At 37.8% G+C, this 16,142-nt stretch overlaps 1 protein-coding gene across 8 annotated transcripts in view; it reads right to left on the reverse strand.

Annotated features, from left to right (window-relative positions):
- The window catches only part of ACVR1C (activin A receptor type 1C), a 1,029,031-nt gene that overhangs the window by 616,221 nt on the left and 396,668 nt on the right, over positions 1-16,142 (reverse strand). For 7 of the 8 annotated variants that reach the window (XM_044074848.1, XM_044074841.1, XM_044074843.1 and 4 more), the window contains one exon: positions 10,412-10,642. The exons of the other annotated variant lie outside the window; for it this stretch is intronic. In XM_044074848.1, coding sequence (XP_043930783.1) covers positions 10,412-10,642 — 231 coding nt within the window. The remainder of the gene's footprint in view (positions 1-10,411; positions 10,643-16,142) is intronic. 8 annotated transcript variants of the gene reach the window in all.

Here is a 16,142-nt window from a genome sequence, read left to right on the forward strand (position 1 = left end):
CTCTTCACTTTTTCCCTTAGAACTGCTCTATCTCTCAAATTAAACACCATATTCTTATTCTAAGGCCCCTCACTGGTCCAAATAAGTAATCTTACAAGTTAGCACTAATAAATCATAAGCACTACTTACTCTTATACTCTCTACGATTACCTTGTCCCCTATTGGTCCATTTTAATTCAGTTCCCTATATTACTCTAGCATGTCCAAAGGTCAGTCAATGGTTTTCTTTCCAGTCCAGCTGGTGAATCTGGGAATTTTGAGGCAATGTTACAACTGACTCATGTACACGGACAACCCTCTCCTCCTCCAAACAGGTTCAAATATATGTGAGAGATGCAACCATATAGCCAAACTGGAGGCTGAGCTCTCTCATCTCAAAATTGGTGTAACCAGTCAGGAGGAGAAGGTAACCTCACACAACACAATTCCAGTATCACATAGTCCCACCACAACAGCGAACCAAACACATAAAAACACAAAAACATAATCGGAGGCTCTAAATAAAAATCTGCCTAAGCAACAGAGACCTCCAAAGCAGACATCCAAGCAAACGCTACCCCAAAACAAAACACGTACAACACATAGCACACAAAGTCAGTGTGCCAAGCAGTCACAGCCCTTAAGGCTGAATAACACACCTGATACCCTTGTAATAGGTGACTCTATTGTCAGACACACTGACGTCCCACTCACCAGGCTGAATAAAGAGAAGGTCACAGTGAGCTGCCTGTCGGGTGCTAGGATCTGCCACATAACGCAAGCACTCAGGTTACTCCAAAGCAAATACAAATATGACTCAGTCATTGTACATGCTGGCGTGAATGACCTGAGATGTACCTCCCTCGACTACATGAAAAGAGACATAGAGGAGCTCTCTGATCATGTAGCCCAGGCCGGTATGACCCTGACCTTGAGCAGCATCTTACCCTCACCTAGAATGATGCCACAGTATAAAGACAAAAAGATCAATTTTAACAATTGGCTAAAATTTTGGTGTCATTCAAAGGGGATCCAGTGTCTGTCAGCCTGGGATGACATGCTCGACAAGCCACGTTGCTTCGCTAGGGACGGCTTGCACCTGTCACCCCTGGGCTTTTGGATATTGGCAAAGGCTCTTGCCACCCCCATAGTGCCTTTTTTAGGCAAGGCTCAAAAGTCAAACCCACCTCCATAGACAGCACAAGGAACAAGAAACTAAGGGTAATGCTGCTAAACACCAGAAGTCTTAACCTCAAGATGCATGCACTCGAAGCTCTCCTCAGTATGGAGAACACTGATATCTGTGCAGTGACAGAAACCTGGTTCAAGGCTCCAGAGAGCACCCCAGCACTACCAGGTTATACCTCATATCATGCTTTTCGGCCCCAAAACCCAGACCGAACCACAAAAGGAGGGGGAGTTTCCATGTTTATCAAGAATATCCATACCTCCAGGTTAGTGGCAGTGCACGAAGTATCGGAGACCATCCATGTGCAACTGACAGTGGGCAAGACTGCTTTTCAGTTTATATCATCCTACAGACCACCCTCTCAAAGTCAGGAATCCCACTCGGCTTTCTTGAAAACATTGGAGAACACTAAGATCTCTCCGAACACCATTATATTGGGCGACTTCACCTACCCAAACATAGACTGGGAACATTACTCAAGCCCCAGCACCTTAGCCCAAAGGTTCGTGGAATTTATAAACTCAAATGCTATGGAACAACTAGTCACCACTCCCACAAGAGGAAAAAACATACTAGACCTGATCATTACCAACATGGGGACTCTATGCTCCATACCAGAAGTATAGCCCTCATTGGTAAGATCTGACCATAAATTAATTTCACTGGATATCCACATCCCGACCCCACCCCCAGCCCAGAAAACCACAGTGAAAAACTTCTCAAAAGCAAACTTCACACTTCTCAAAACTGAAGTGGAATCCTTCAAGGCCCCAGGGCCAGTGGAAACTACGGCCCAAACTGCAGAATCCTATATAAACGCATTCTACGACATCTCCAGGAATGCATGGATCATGCTAACCCAAACAAAATCAAGACCCAATCATCCAAAGGCAGGTGTCCACGTCTGGTGGACCCCAGCCATAAATAAACTGTACAACAGAAGGAGGAAGCTACTACATGATAGAGCAAAATCCCTAAAAGGGAAGGCATCTCTGATCAGTACTAGCAAAAAATTACGATCCCTCATAAAATCCTCCAAGGCCAGCTTCGAGAGAAAAATTGCACAGGACACTAAAGACAATCATAAGGCTTTTTTCAGTTATGTTAGGAACCTGGGGTGCAACTCCCAGACTTGTTCTGAGTTGATTCTAAATGACAAAAAATACACTGAACCCACAGACATCGCCAATATCCTGGCAGACAGGTTCAGTGCAAACTTCTCCACCCCCTCCCCCCCAAAAGAGCAAGTATCTATCCCGGCAGAGTGCAGCCTCCCACACATCTCTGATGCTCAGGTGAAGGCCACCCTCTCCAAAGCAAAAAACACTGCTTCCATGGGACCAGATGGCATCCCAGGTTGCGTCCTACATGAACTCCAAGAAGAGCTAATCCCTCAAGTAAAACTGCTGTACAATCTCAGCCTCACTACAGGATATGTGCCCAAAGAATGGCGTACAGAACAGTGGTCCCACTCCACAAAGGTGGCGCCTCTGCGGACCCTGGAAACTATCACCCCATAAGCCTGACTAGCCTAGTATGCAAGGCAATGAAGAGGATCATCATGGAACTCATAAACAAAGACATTGGGGACCTACAGACACTAGGTCCTACTCAATTTGGATTTTTCAAGGGCAGATCCTGCCTTTTGAACCTGGTCGACTTCTTCGAAACAGTCACCAAGGCCATAGACGAAGGGTAGGTAGTCCACACAGCCTATCTGGACCTCGCAAAGGCATTTGACACAATACCCCACTCGGGCATCATAGATAAGCTATCCAGCCTAAATATAAACCCCTATGTCACAAGATGGGTTGCAAACTGGCTCAAAGACAGAACCCACAGACTCAGAGTTGCTGGAGCCATGTCAGACTCGAAACCGGTCACAAGTGGCATCCCACAAGGTTCTGTCCTGGGACCTCTCTTGTTCGGTATTTACTTTTCTGAGGTACAGGCCAACGTGGGAGGACTATGGCTCACCAAGTTCGCAGATGACTGCAAACTGGGCGCCATAATCAACTCTCCAGCTGACACAAACATCCTTCAAAAAGGTCTCGCAGAGATGGATAACTGGTGCCAGAGCCATGGTCTAAAGCTAAATGCCAAAAAGTGTACAGTCATACCCTTTGGCAAAAACAATGTGCCCACAAATTACCACATAGGTGGTAATCCATTAATTACAGAGAAAGTAATTAGGGATCTGGGGACCCAAGTTGATAGCAATCTCTCCTTTGACAACCACATTGCCAAAGTGGTTAGAAAGACCTTCTACATAGCCCACCTCATCATGAAAGGATTCACATCTAAATCAAGAGAGGTAATCGTGCCCCTTCATTCATCCCTCATCAGGCCCATCATAGAATACAATGCCCCCTTTGGGATGTACCTTACCCGACACCTGCAGCAATTAGAAAGACCCCAAAAGTACCTCACCAGGAGGATCAAGGGACTCAAACAGATGCCATCTGCTGCTCGGTTAAAAAAACTCCAGCTCTACTCAGTTGCATACTGCCTACTTTGAGGCGATCTATGCCTGACATATAAAGCTATGTCCAACCCAGAATTAATGGACATGCTCCACCTCAGTAAATCTAAATCCCTTAGAGCCACGCGCTCGAGGGACTTGAACTTCAGCACAGAAATGAATAGAACATGCTGGAGGGACAGATTCATAACCCAGAGGCTCCCTTCGCTCTGGAATAGAATTCCAATTCATGTTAGGCAGAGCACCTCACTGACTCTCTTCAAGAAGAATCTTGATGAGTGGATGGGGGATCATAGGTTTGTCCCGGGGATTACTTCCGTGTCACTATTAGACAGAGGCACAGTAAACTAAACTTTAAAAAGGGCACAGTATACTCAAATCAAGGGGTGGCGTAAGCCAAACACAGTCGGGCTAGGCTTATAGATGCCCCAGGGCAGATAGCCTAGTATGAACCTATGAACCTATTGTGTTGAACTGGGGAAATGTCAATAAGCAAGGTACCTAGGAGAGTGCAGTGTTTCAGTTGGCTGTGATTTGAAGCAACATGACTTTGATGAAATTCATACTATTTTATGTCAGTGCAAACTACGTGAGTACAAAAAAGAGATGTTTAAGAGCCTACAATGAAATGGCACAAGGGTATTGGCTACTTCAGAAGAGTGTTAAATCATCTGTATTTAATATTTGATGACCAGCTGTTATGGTACAGAGGTATGGACCCAGATTTCTCTGCATGTGTCACAATTACATAAGGCTTGTATGCAGTAAGACCCATATACCAGAGCCCTATGAAGTTCATAAACATGGCTGTATTCTTTAGGAGATCTGAATATATTACAGCATAATGGAATAAGTCCAGGTTTTGGAAAACAAACCTCCCAGATCATGATTTGAGATTCACAAACTCGTGAATCATACAGTAAGGAAGACAGGATTTGCTTAAAGTTATGTCCGTGTTTTTATACTACCCGTATACTACCTGCATACATGGAAAGGCTGCTTTGTAGTAACCTGTTCAACAACACATTGATCAGCAGCAACATTATCTACATCGCAAGAAAACATCTAAAGAGTTATTTTAATCAGTCACTAAAGCACACCCCCCAAAGCTGGCCAATGCACACTCCAGCAAATCCTAACAACCATGCAAGCAAGTGCTTGTCCTGTGCTTCCCAACACACTGACATCAACAGACTCTCACTAACATAAGTACTCAGCACCAGATTCCATGATGTGCAAATGAAGCCTCCTGTATAGCATGGTGTAGGGTCAGCGGATCTAAGGCATGATCAGGGGTCAGCGGATCTAAAATCTTTATGAATCACAACTGACCATATGTCAGGGGCAGTAAGGTATAGGCAGGTAAGGCTACCATGGCAGAGTTCTAACAGTGTTACATTTATATTTGTATAGCTCTCAAACCACATCCATTAGACATAGCGTTATGTACCCTATACAACATAGTGCAGATGGCAACTTGCTTCCATGCACTCTGGAATGCTATCATTGGTCAATTGGCACTGCACAGAGATGTAAGGTGTGTGTGCCTCACCCAAAGTAACATCCCTCTATCCCATGCTATGGAAACAAGGGATACTGATGCCATGACAACAAGGGATACTGATATTGTCATTCACTACTGACATTTTACTAGGTGTGCAGTGTGGTTTTATATAGGGAGACTGGGTGCAATTCTGTCTTTCACAGATGTAAATGGTGGCATCTACAAGCTTTATCTACCTTTAAGATACAAGAGGTTCTCTGCACATGTCAGCGTAAACCAAAATAATAGCTAGCCTTCACTGTTTAATTTCTTAAACTTTCATTTTTTTACTGAATTTTTAATGGGAGGTGCACTTAACAATATGGATAATAAACCTACAAAACGTATGATGCTGTTATCCATAACTTTTTCACTTACGTCATTAGCATTCCTCAACTACTGTGTGCAGTGCATGTTAGCAGTAACCGAGTGAGAAGTCCTTTTCTATGTATGGTTCCATTTTTATTAGTGAACTAGGTGTATAACATAATTCAAGGAATGAACCTCACACCCTCCACACTGCAAAGTTTCTTCTTAGTTTGTTTTTGACCCAGTATAGGCTACAGACTGGGTTTTCTGAGACTTCGAGAGATACCACGGATTTCTCTTTTTGACTTTTCTATGCATTCTGACATTTGTTGATTTCGTTTTATGGATCATCCCAGTGGCAGGACTGTATGCATACATCAATGGACACAACGTATATACGCACTGCACAGTGTTTATGAATATGGGAGCCCACGTGGAAGAGATAATGTAATTAAGAGAGATCCATAAAGAGCACCAGGATGAAGCTGTGAAAGGGGAAGAAACACAATGGGCAGATGGTGAGTTATGTCACTGAGGAATCATTTTGCGCAGTATTTTGAAATGTCATGCTTGGACATTTATTTCACCAAGAAGATAACTGTAACACAGACTTAAAGGTATCAGTGACATCTGCATCTGCAAGCCACATTCTGTTAAGCTGCTAGTTGTTCCATTCATTTTTTTCTAATTGCCCATTTAATCCACTTCATGTAAAGATAAAGTCAGTCCTGGCCAGGTATGGGGACAAAGCAAAGGAATAAGTCTTGGACAATGTATCAGCCCATTGCAACACATACACACATGTACTTACACATGTACTCCATGTGCTGTTATGAGAAATTTGGAGAAATGCCAAGTTAGCTAGTTTCTATTTCTGCAGATAGACTTTTAACATGCTGTCTTCAACAGGAATGTATCTGGCTGACATATGTAAGGTCAGTGACATGAAATGCCTTCTTTTGTATTTATTTGAATGCATGCCTGTATGTGTATGAGTGTGTATGCATGTATGCATGTATGCGTGTGTGTGTGTGTGTGTGTGTGTGTGTGTGTGTGTGTGTGTGTGTGTGTGTGTGTGTGTGTGTGTGTGTGTGTGTGTTACTGTGTGTGTTTACGTGTGTGTTTACGTGTGTGTTTATTAGTTTTATCCTGTCATTTTTCTATTTTAATATATTGTTAGAAATCATAAAGTTCTTCTAGTTTATCAGCAGCATAACAAATATTTTATGCTGTCTTGTTAATCAAACATTCAAACGTTTTCATTTTTGATACTTTACAGTATGTTATTGAAAAAGGTAGAACATGAAAGAGAAAGAAAGAAAGAAAGATAGATGGGTTAGTAATGTAAGAGATTCCACATGAAAGTACCTACACATTTCAGGTATGTGTTTAATTTACATCACAAATGAGTTTTACTGTTTGAGCTATCTGATGCCTAATTATGTTTATCACTCTTTACATAAATATATGAGCTGACTCAGCCCCCTTGCATTTTATTTTTCATCAATTTGTTTAACTTGATTTCAAGATGTAGAATGAATACTTGTCGTACATGATGAAAATGTGATGGACGAATCAAAAAGGTTACGCTCAGCCACACCACTAAATCTGCACACACTGTAAGTAGAAATAAACAGCGGGTGCATCCAGACAAAATCTGGCCATCTAATTAGCATGCAACATGAATACTAAGTAGCACATAACTCTTCCTCCTTCCAGTAAGAATATGAGATGTCCCCCTCAGAAACACATTTAAAAACAGTGCCAAAAATGATGGAAAAATATAAGGACATTACCAAAGAGACAGTGTAAAATCTGTCGATTTTAATGAAGTGTACTGAAAATTCTACCAGCAAAGTAATTTATTTTTGATTCTGAAACAGGGAGATATAAGATGTGTGTCCTTTTTCTTTAAATTATTGATAACCACTAGTATATTGGTCATGTAGTGCAGCTTTCTGTGTACTAGACAACTTCAAAAATAATTTATCACGGGAGGGTCAGAAAATTGTATGAAGGGGTAAATCAAATCTGAAAATAGGAGCAGACCTCCAAAAATAATGACATTATGTGCTGGAGTAAAATAAAAATGTTCCCCCAAAACTGGAGCATTTGAGTGGTCTGAGCTCCGTCTAAGTGATTCTTTCAGGAGTATGTTAATTTGGAAGACTGGACATTTTATGGAACATCCCCTTGAATAATGCCTTGGTCAGTTTATATCTTAACCTTTAAATTCATTTAAAATCAACAGTATTGTAAGTCTGTCCTGTTACCTCATTATAGAAGAACATAACAGCATTTGGTAGTATAACACATCCACAAAAACATCAACGAAGTACACATAAGGTATCTGTAGTAGGGAAAAAACCTCAGCAGTAAATTAAGTATTAGATTTTTACAGTAAGGTAAGTGGACACTGTTTAATACCAAACAGGACAGGAATGTGAAGCAAAAAACACCTAGTTAAAAATGTACACTTTCTTGAAGTATTTGCCAGACACCATAATGGATATACTTTATTTCTGCTGTTGATATCTTCAATCAGACCAAAATAACTAGTGTCACTTATCTCCTCTCCAATGGCACTTTAGTTTAAGCCAATAAGTCAGTTTATGAAAGTATTATCAGGTCTATATTATCTTTTTGCAATACTTGACCATCTGTGTTTTATAATCAAACTGATTTATTTTGATACTATAGGTGGATAAAAAAAATGCCATGTCAATTAAATGAAAGCAACCTCTCCAATATCCTGATCTCATTTGTACCTTTTTTATAAATATTACTCTATTCAAGTTCACCAAATACATGGAACAGGAACTAATGGAATTTACATAGTCAGAAACATGCAAATCAATAATTTAGGTATATTTATTAGCAGGTGGGGGGTGCTGATTCTAATGGATGGTTACACTCATGACCTAGGCATAAGCAAGGTAGCTCATTAATGTCACCTGAGCATAAAATATTTGATGATTTCAGTTGCAATATACCTTAGAAAGATATGCAGTGATGTTTGTGTAGGTGTCATCACATCACACTAATTAGTTTCGGTACATATACAGTACACTGAACTCATGCTAGGATGATATTCAAACAGCATGCATAAGAACTATGCATTGAGTGAAATATACATAACAGACTTTGCAAGATGTTCTGAAAACTTCATTTCTTACTATTATTGTTGCCTTTTGTATTATATTTTCTAGGCGTAGTTTTACCTGAGCTACTAAGAGAGCAACTCTTGTTTGTTAACATAGCCAACACACTTGTGAAGTCTTTTTGCATCCTACTCAGTGTCCATCTTTGATCCAGTCATCTAGTTCCTGGTCAAAGTATTTGACATGATTTTTTACTTCCTCCATCAGTGCATGCCCTACACCGCTTTACTTTCAGAAATTCCACATTTTTTCCATCAGCAGTGAGCCTTTGGTTTTCCTTGCAGACAAGATTAAGTTTAGGAATTAAATCCAGGGATCTGTGAAAACTAAAATCATAAGTGATAAAACCACACAATATACGTCGAAAAAATATTTGGAGGAAGTTATCGTACCGCAAAAATGCAAGAGAGAAAAAAAATATCTTGACTAAAACGGTATCAGAATATACACAGGTTGATTTCTTAGTGTACTTCAATATTTGGTAACATCCAACACACAATTCTACAATACGTAGCATGCATGTGTGTGTTGGGGGGGGTGTATGTGTGTACATCTGTGTGTCTGTGTGTGCAACCTAATGAAATACACTTTCCTAAAACTCTGTCTTTCAAAGTAAAATACAGTGTTATGAAAGAAAGTGCAAATGCTTTATGTAAGTGTCGTTTGCAGGGGCCAAGTCTACTAACTCTGACATTGTATAATACTGGATAATAGTGAAACTACCTTACTCTGGTATTCGGTGATTTCACCATTGTCAACACTAAGTGAACATACTTCCTCCTCAACCTGCATATCATTCGATTCCTTTAATTTAAATAACACACACTCAAGAGAGTGCACTTGATGACAACTCATTGATATATATATATATATATATATATATATATATATATATATATATATATATATATTTATATATATATATATATATTATATATATATACTTTGAAGCATAGCAGCCCATATCATCATCAAACATCAATTTGCCAAAATGAAAATTGTGAAAACTTTAAAACGCGATTTTCATCTTGAGTAAATGCTGTTTAAAAATATTGGCTGTGATGCTTTAAAGTAGAGCCGTATATACATATATATATATATATATATATATATATATATATATATATATATATATATATATATATATATATATATCATATATAGCTGTATATAGATGTATAGATATAAATGACACACAAACTGCTTGGAGTGAAAAAAAAATAGTGTAGGTGCCTGGAAGGTCCAAACAAGTTATAAAATCCACCAAACAGCAAAGGTAGAAGCATGACTGAGTGTGTTCAAACACTTTTCTAGCTTTATTGTTTGTTTTTTATGACCTACACATAGACAGATAGATGTTATAGATATATATCCATAAACATATATAATAGATATATATATATAAAACATTTATATGTTGTAAAATATATCTAAAAATTTGCTTCTACAGGCATCCATATGAGGAATACAAAAGTAATACAAATAAAGCTGAAAGTCATCTTGTATTAAAGAATAGACCTTATATTTGCATTATTTACATAGCTCAGTTCTAAGTCGCTAAACATTGTTTTGAGAAGAACACATTGATTTCCCATTCCAAACCTACCGACTCACTTCTTGCCTTTGTCATGTACGGGTATTATTACACAGTTGTCCCACAATGTATGTACAGGCCTGTGCTTGTCTGTTTTTATCTACCTGTTTTCATGTACCTGTATCAGTGTTAAGATGTGCTAGAATAGTCTTACCTTTATTGTCAGCAGCGATAAAGCCCAGAATATTTTCATGCCTTAACATAACAGTTTGATAAATTTCTGCTTCTCGAAACCATGATCTTTCATCTCTTGACGAAAAGACCTTCACAGCAACATCTTCGCCCCGCCATTTTCCACGCCACACTTCCCCAAAGCGACCCTTGCCCACGGTTTCTTGAAGGACAATAGTTCTTGCTATTGTCCTCTGAACAAGTAGTGGCAGCCCTAGAGGAGCAACAATTAAATGTGATGAATGTTAACATTTTATTAAAGCTCGATTCTTCTAATAATTATGCACACATATCTGTGTATCTATCGATCTATCTATGCATGCATTTATTGCATAACTTTTATAAGAGCTAGGAACTTTCTTCCAGAATATTTAATTTTAAAAAGCTTGTTGCTGTCCCATTTCCAAGTGAGGAATACTACTATCTCTAACATAAAATATGATCAAAGGCACAACATTTAAAAACCTAGCATTATTTATTCTAGTTACTAATAACTGCATCTGAACTTTAAAACTGTTATCTCAGTACATAATGTAAAATATTTTATTTGTTATCTTTGTTACTTTATTACCATCAACAAAGTAGAGACAAATAGAGAGAGAGACCAAGGGAGACTGATAAAATGTCTGAAAATGTAATACAAAACAAATTATATTGCAGCAAGTGATATTATTATCAGTATAACAGAATAATTGAAAAAGCATAAAAGCCCTTACCATCATCAGCATTGCTATTGAAGGTGGTCTGTATTTCCTGCATAGAATAAAGGTTAAGAACTTCTCTCTGAGGCTGATGTCTGCTGACTAGCCTTGAAACAAAGATTATCATACAGCATCTTATGTGATAAATTATACAACATGGTCACCACAGACAAGGCTGGAAAGTTTTCTAATAGTTTGCAATCAGATGCTTGGCTGCTGCTATAGCCTGGAAAATCTGTACTCTGTCAGACCTAACCAGACTAGGTGAGGGACCTCAAAGAATTAAACAATAACAGCTAGTCAAATTAAACTGGTGCAGAAGGCTCTTCAATTTTGTAGCTGGCAGACTGGTTCTAATCATGTGTTCATACTCTACATCTGAAGGCCAGCACTTCCCACATGCTGAAATTCGTACAACCTCCTTTCTTCAAGAACTGCATAGAAGTCCATAACCAATGCAAAACAGTTTTCAAATTAATAAAATTACAATAATCCAGTGGTCTAATGTCCTTATGGTCTGGAATAGCAGTTTCCAAATTCTCTTGTCCAGTCTTCATATGTACATTGTTAGGCCATTTCTGAATTAGGTTTGCTGTGAAAGTCTATAGCCATATATAGTGTCTTTATTCCCAAAATTCTATAAGTATCTAGATCCATACTTTCTATTGCCCGCATGCATTGTTAATGCATGTGGCAACTTATCTGCCCTATACCCATTCCATAAGTAAATGGGGATTCTACTAGGAATTCTCCTACATGTTAAGCTTAAAATCCTCCAGTGGTCCTGCTGGGGACAAATATATTTATTTGTCAGATTTTGGAATGTCTTCACTATGGCCAGCCAAAAGTCAGGCATTTAAAGTAATGTTACATCTTACCATACATGTAATGTAACACAATTTTCACCTGTCTTGAGGGAAGGAGTTGAATTTCATACCAGGAGGTATTCTATTTACTTAATTCAGAGTCCATCGATAATGGCTAACTTCTGTTCTGTGACTATATATCCAAAAAAATAAAGTAAACCCCTAATACACCTCCCAGTATGCTGAGAAGAAGACATTCGACTCACAACAACCTGGGCAGGGAATTTTCATTATGAGAACTGCATATTCTGGTATAGCTTGCTACTGATGGAATGTCTACCATAATGTAATATGAAAACCAATTGGTCCATCAACATTAGTTGGAAGGTGTAACACCTAGAAACCTACAAACCTCCTACAAAGGATGTTTACCTATACTATATAAACAAGTCACTCAAATAAAAATAATATTGATAAGAACTGCCTAAAGTTTATTGAAACTAGTGGTTTAAATGATTTAACAAGTAATGAGTATAGAAATATAATGTTGAAATCAATTGGTCAGACTTCTAGTCTATAGTGGGAAAATCTGTATGTCGAGGTACTTAAACAAATTCTTTATTACTTCTCATAGAATTTCAAAATATAAGAAGATAGTGTTGGAGATGTTATGAGGATATTAAAGCAGATGGTTACAATTTTTTGTAGCCTGTAAAGAGGTTAAGAGGGGTTGGGAGAGTGGCCTAATGGTTAAGGTGTTTGCCTTACAAACACAAGGTGCAGGGTTTGAGTCTCACAAGGGATAATTGGCTAGGCTTAAAATGGCTCACAAGAGCAGTTAGCTTAGTACTAACCTATGAACCTATACAGTTTTCTGGCAAGAAATTATTTTTTTTAAAGGTCAATGGTCAGATAATTGTGATTTAGAGAGGGTCACAATGTTTATAAATGTTCCCTTTCTGGAATCTGTAACAAATAAATAGAATTCTGTGTCCTAGAGTTGGTTAGTTATTGCCATAAAGACAATAACAAACAAGTGGATCTAATTATTCACATTTGCTTAAATATATTTTTAGAATTAGCAGTGCTTTGTGTGAAAAAGAAAAGGTGATAAAACTGAGATCTAAAAAAATTACTGTGAATTTTGGTTGTTGGGATAACTTACAAACATTAATTGCCAAATATGAATGAATTCATAAATTTAATTGGCTATGTTTCATTGTTAACTTGATTATTTTTGCTAATTCTTTGAAATGTATTATTTTTTCTGTAAATATGTTTTATTAAAAATTAATAAAAATATTTCAAAAGAAAGGATTAGTTGGAAGGCCTAGCCTAGTCTTATGATGTATGGCCAATGGGGTATGACATGGCTTCCATGCTCTGAGAAAATATCTGATTATGTCCTACATTTTTTTTAATACTGCTGAATTTTATGGCAATGAAAGAAGAGAACGTAGGCAACATAGATGAAGGCCATACTTTCTAATTATTGAAACGTATGCTGAAGGAGGCTTTAACAAAGCAGACTTTCCCCTGAAACATCATGTAGATTAATGAATCACAATTTGTTTGATGAAGCCAGTCATAGTGTCCCTTTATTTCCAAGGTAGTGCAATAACGTATTTGATATATTTCATAAGGGAACAAAGAACTGAAGGCCCTACACAGGAGATGCAAAGAGTATAACTCCCAGAAAAGAAAAAAAGAAAAAACAAATGTAATGAAAATAATTACATTTCATATTTAATTTCACTCATATTTTAACCTACAAATAATTAATTTCATTTCAATGATACCAGTCAATTTATAAAAGGAACGTATTCTTCTATTCTGTGCCCTTTTGCACCAATGGTCATGAATTAGCTCAGATAGAATGGAGTACTTTCATACCAGCACATATATTATGATAATTGGTTGTGCTTCTATCAGACCTTATTGAAATAGGCTGTGTGTGTGTGTGTGTGTGTGTGTGTGTGTGTGTGTGTGTGTGTGTGTGTGTGTGTGGTCTAACATTTAACATGCAGCATAGAACAAGAACAACAGAAAGGTAAACAAAAGTGAATAATGAAAACTTGCAAATCTGAAGGGTTCAGTCGGTGCAGCATAGTGCAGAATGCAAAAACACCACTGCTGCTACCTATGATGGATTTCAATTATCATTATTCCAATGAAGTCTAGTAGAAGTGGACAGTGCTTTTTATACAGCTACGGATCAGCAAGACAGCATCCTCTTCTAAAAGCCATTTTTCTCACAACAAAACTGAACAACATATGAAGTGCCATCAAATGGTTTGGAACCTAAAAGCATCAAGATGCCAGACTCATAAATTGGTAGGTTCATATTTAGGATAACATTGAGAAAATTCTACATTACATAATTTCATACCAAAACCTAAATGTTGTTTTTAATTTACTTAAATATCCTAACGGAAATCTTTGAAAATTACTTTTAAAACCATACATTCACCCCTCTAATTCAAGGGAAGAGCAATTGTTTGAACATGCTTGCAAATTATGAATCTGCAGTGTAAGTCTGGTATTATTCGTCAGATGTCCTGTATATCATGTGATTCCACTCTGTATTTGTTTATTTATTTTACATTTGTTTACTGGGATAATTGACAGAACACTAGTGTCCATTTTCAGCAGAGGCTCGAGTAATGCATATTCCTTTCTTCTTTTTCTCAATTTTTTTATAATGTATATGCGCTTGACACTAATTATGATTGTTCCTGCAACTCTGATTTATAACTACACTTAGCTGTAAGTCACTGTACACTTTGGGCCAGATTCCAAAAGAGTTGCAATCAGTATAAGTCTGCACTGATTCTAAAAGACCTACTCTTAGTGTAAGTGACTTATTTTGGTGTAAGACCTGTTATAAACAGACTTACTATGGGCACCAGATTCCAAAACACCTGCTTTCAGTGGTCACTTACACTGAGAGCAAGTCTTCTGGAATTGGGACATTTGTTTATTTTGATATTCTCTTTCTGTGTACTGTTTGTTTAACTGTTAACACATTTTTGCTATGTTTAAACAAATAGTAATTTTAAATAACACTTTGTCAGTTTTTATATACTAAAAAAACATTAATGATAGGGACAAAATAAACAATTGATTAAGTCTCCATTCCTTAAAAATATTAACTCGGCAGTCACTCAGCAGTGGAGAAAAGTGAAAATTCTTTGTATCTGTCTTGCCGAAATTATGATCTGCTTTGCCTAACAAAATACTAAGAACTTTTAACCAAGCAGTCAAACATGATAAATGAAAGGTTACACTCTGATATTGAAGAAAAAAATAAACTAGTTAACACCTTCCCTACTGCGAGATCCAATCCTAACAGTACTTAGGAGGTGCCTAACAACTGTCATGCATACCCCTAAGCATTGCAATGATTGAGTCTCGTACTAGGGACTAACAACTGACAGGCTGGCTGGCAAAAGAGTGGCAGAAGGTAAAATGGTTTCATTTCTGCCTGCTGTCCATGCCTACCACTTGTCGTGAGTTTGTCTCATATTTTCCTGTGCTCTAATAATTTTTTTGATTTTTTTCTGGTAAATCACTGAGGACTGCAGACAATATATAAAGCCAGACACTAGAGTTACATAGCTGTTACATTTTAGAAAATACATATTTATGCAAATCCTGTTCTTCTATACAAATTATCCCTGATTTTCACCCTTGCCACTCCCCTCATTATTTTTTGTATTTGTTCAGAATTCTTAACCAAAGAAGCACAGAGGTGTATAGCTGTCAGTTTGACAGTGTTAATGTTTTACTGTTCCTTTAAAGCCAATAAATCACTTTGTGCTTCTACACTTTTTGTGTGTAACCAGTAGTAAGATTTGTCTCTTGAACTTTACTCTCTATTATTTCTGTGTTCCTTGTAAAACTGAACTGTTTGGTGTGACCAATAGGAACATGCAGTACCTGCTTCTTGCAGAAACAAATTGGTCTGTTTTTGCCCAAGTCTAAGGTATTAATCACCATACAACCACAGACGAGTACCAGTAAGAGTGAAAGGGAAGGTCTACAAAAGGGTAATGAGACCAACTATGTTATATGGGTTGGAGACAGTGGTACTGACAAAAAGGCAGGAGTTAGAGCTGGATGTGGCAGAGTTAAAGATGTTAAGATTTGCACTGGGTGTGATGAGGGTGGACAGGATTAGGAATAAGTATATTAGAGGGTCAGCCCA

The sequence above is a fragment of the Protopterus annectens genome, chromosome 6.part0, assembly GCF_019279795.1.
Source record: "Protopterus annectens isolate FY-2018-M chromosome 6.part0, PAN1.0, whole genome shotgun sequence".
Taxonomy (NCBI): Eukaryota; Metazoa; Chordata; order Ceratodontiformes; family Protopteridae; genus Protopterus; species Protopterus annectens.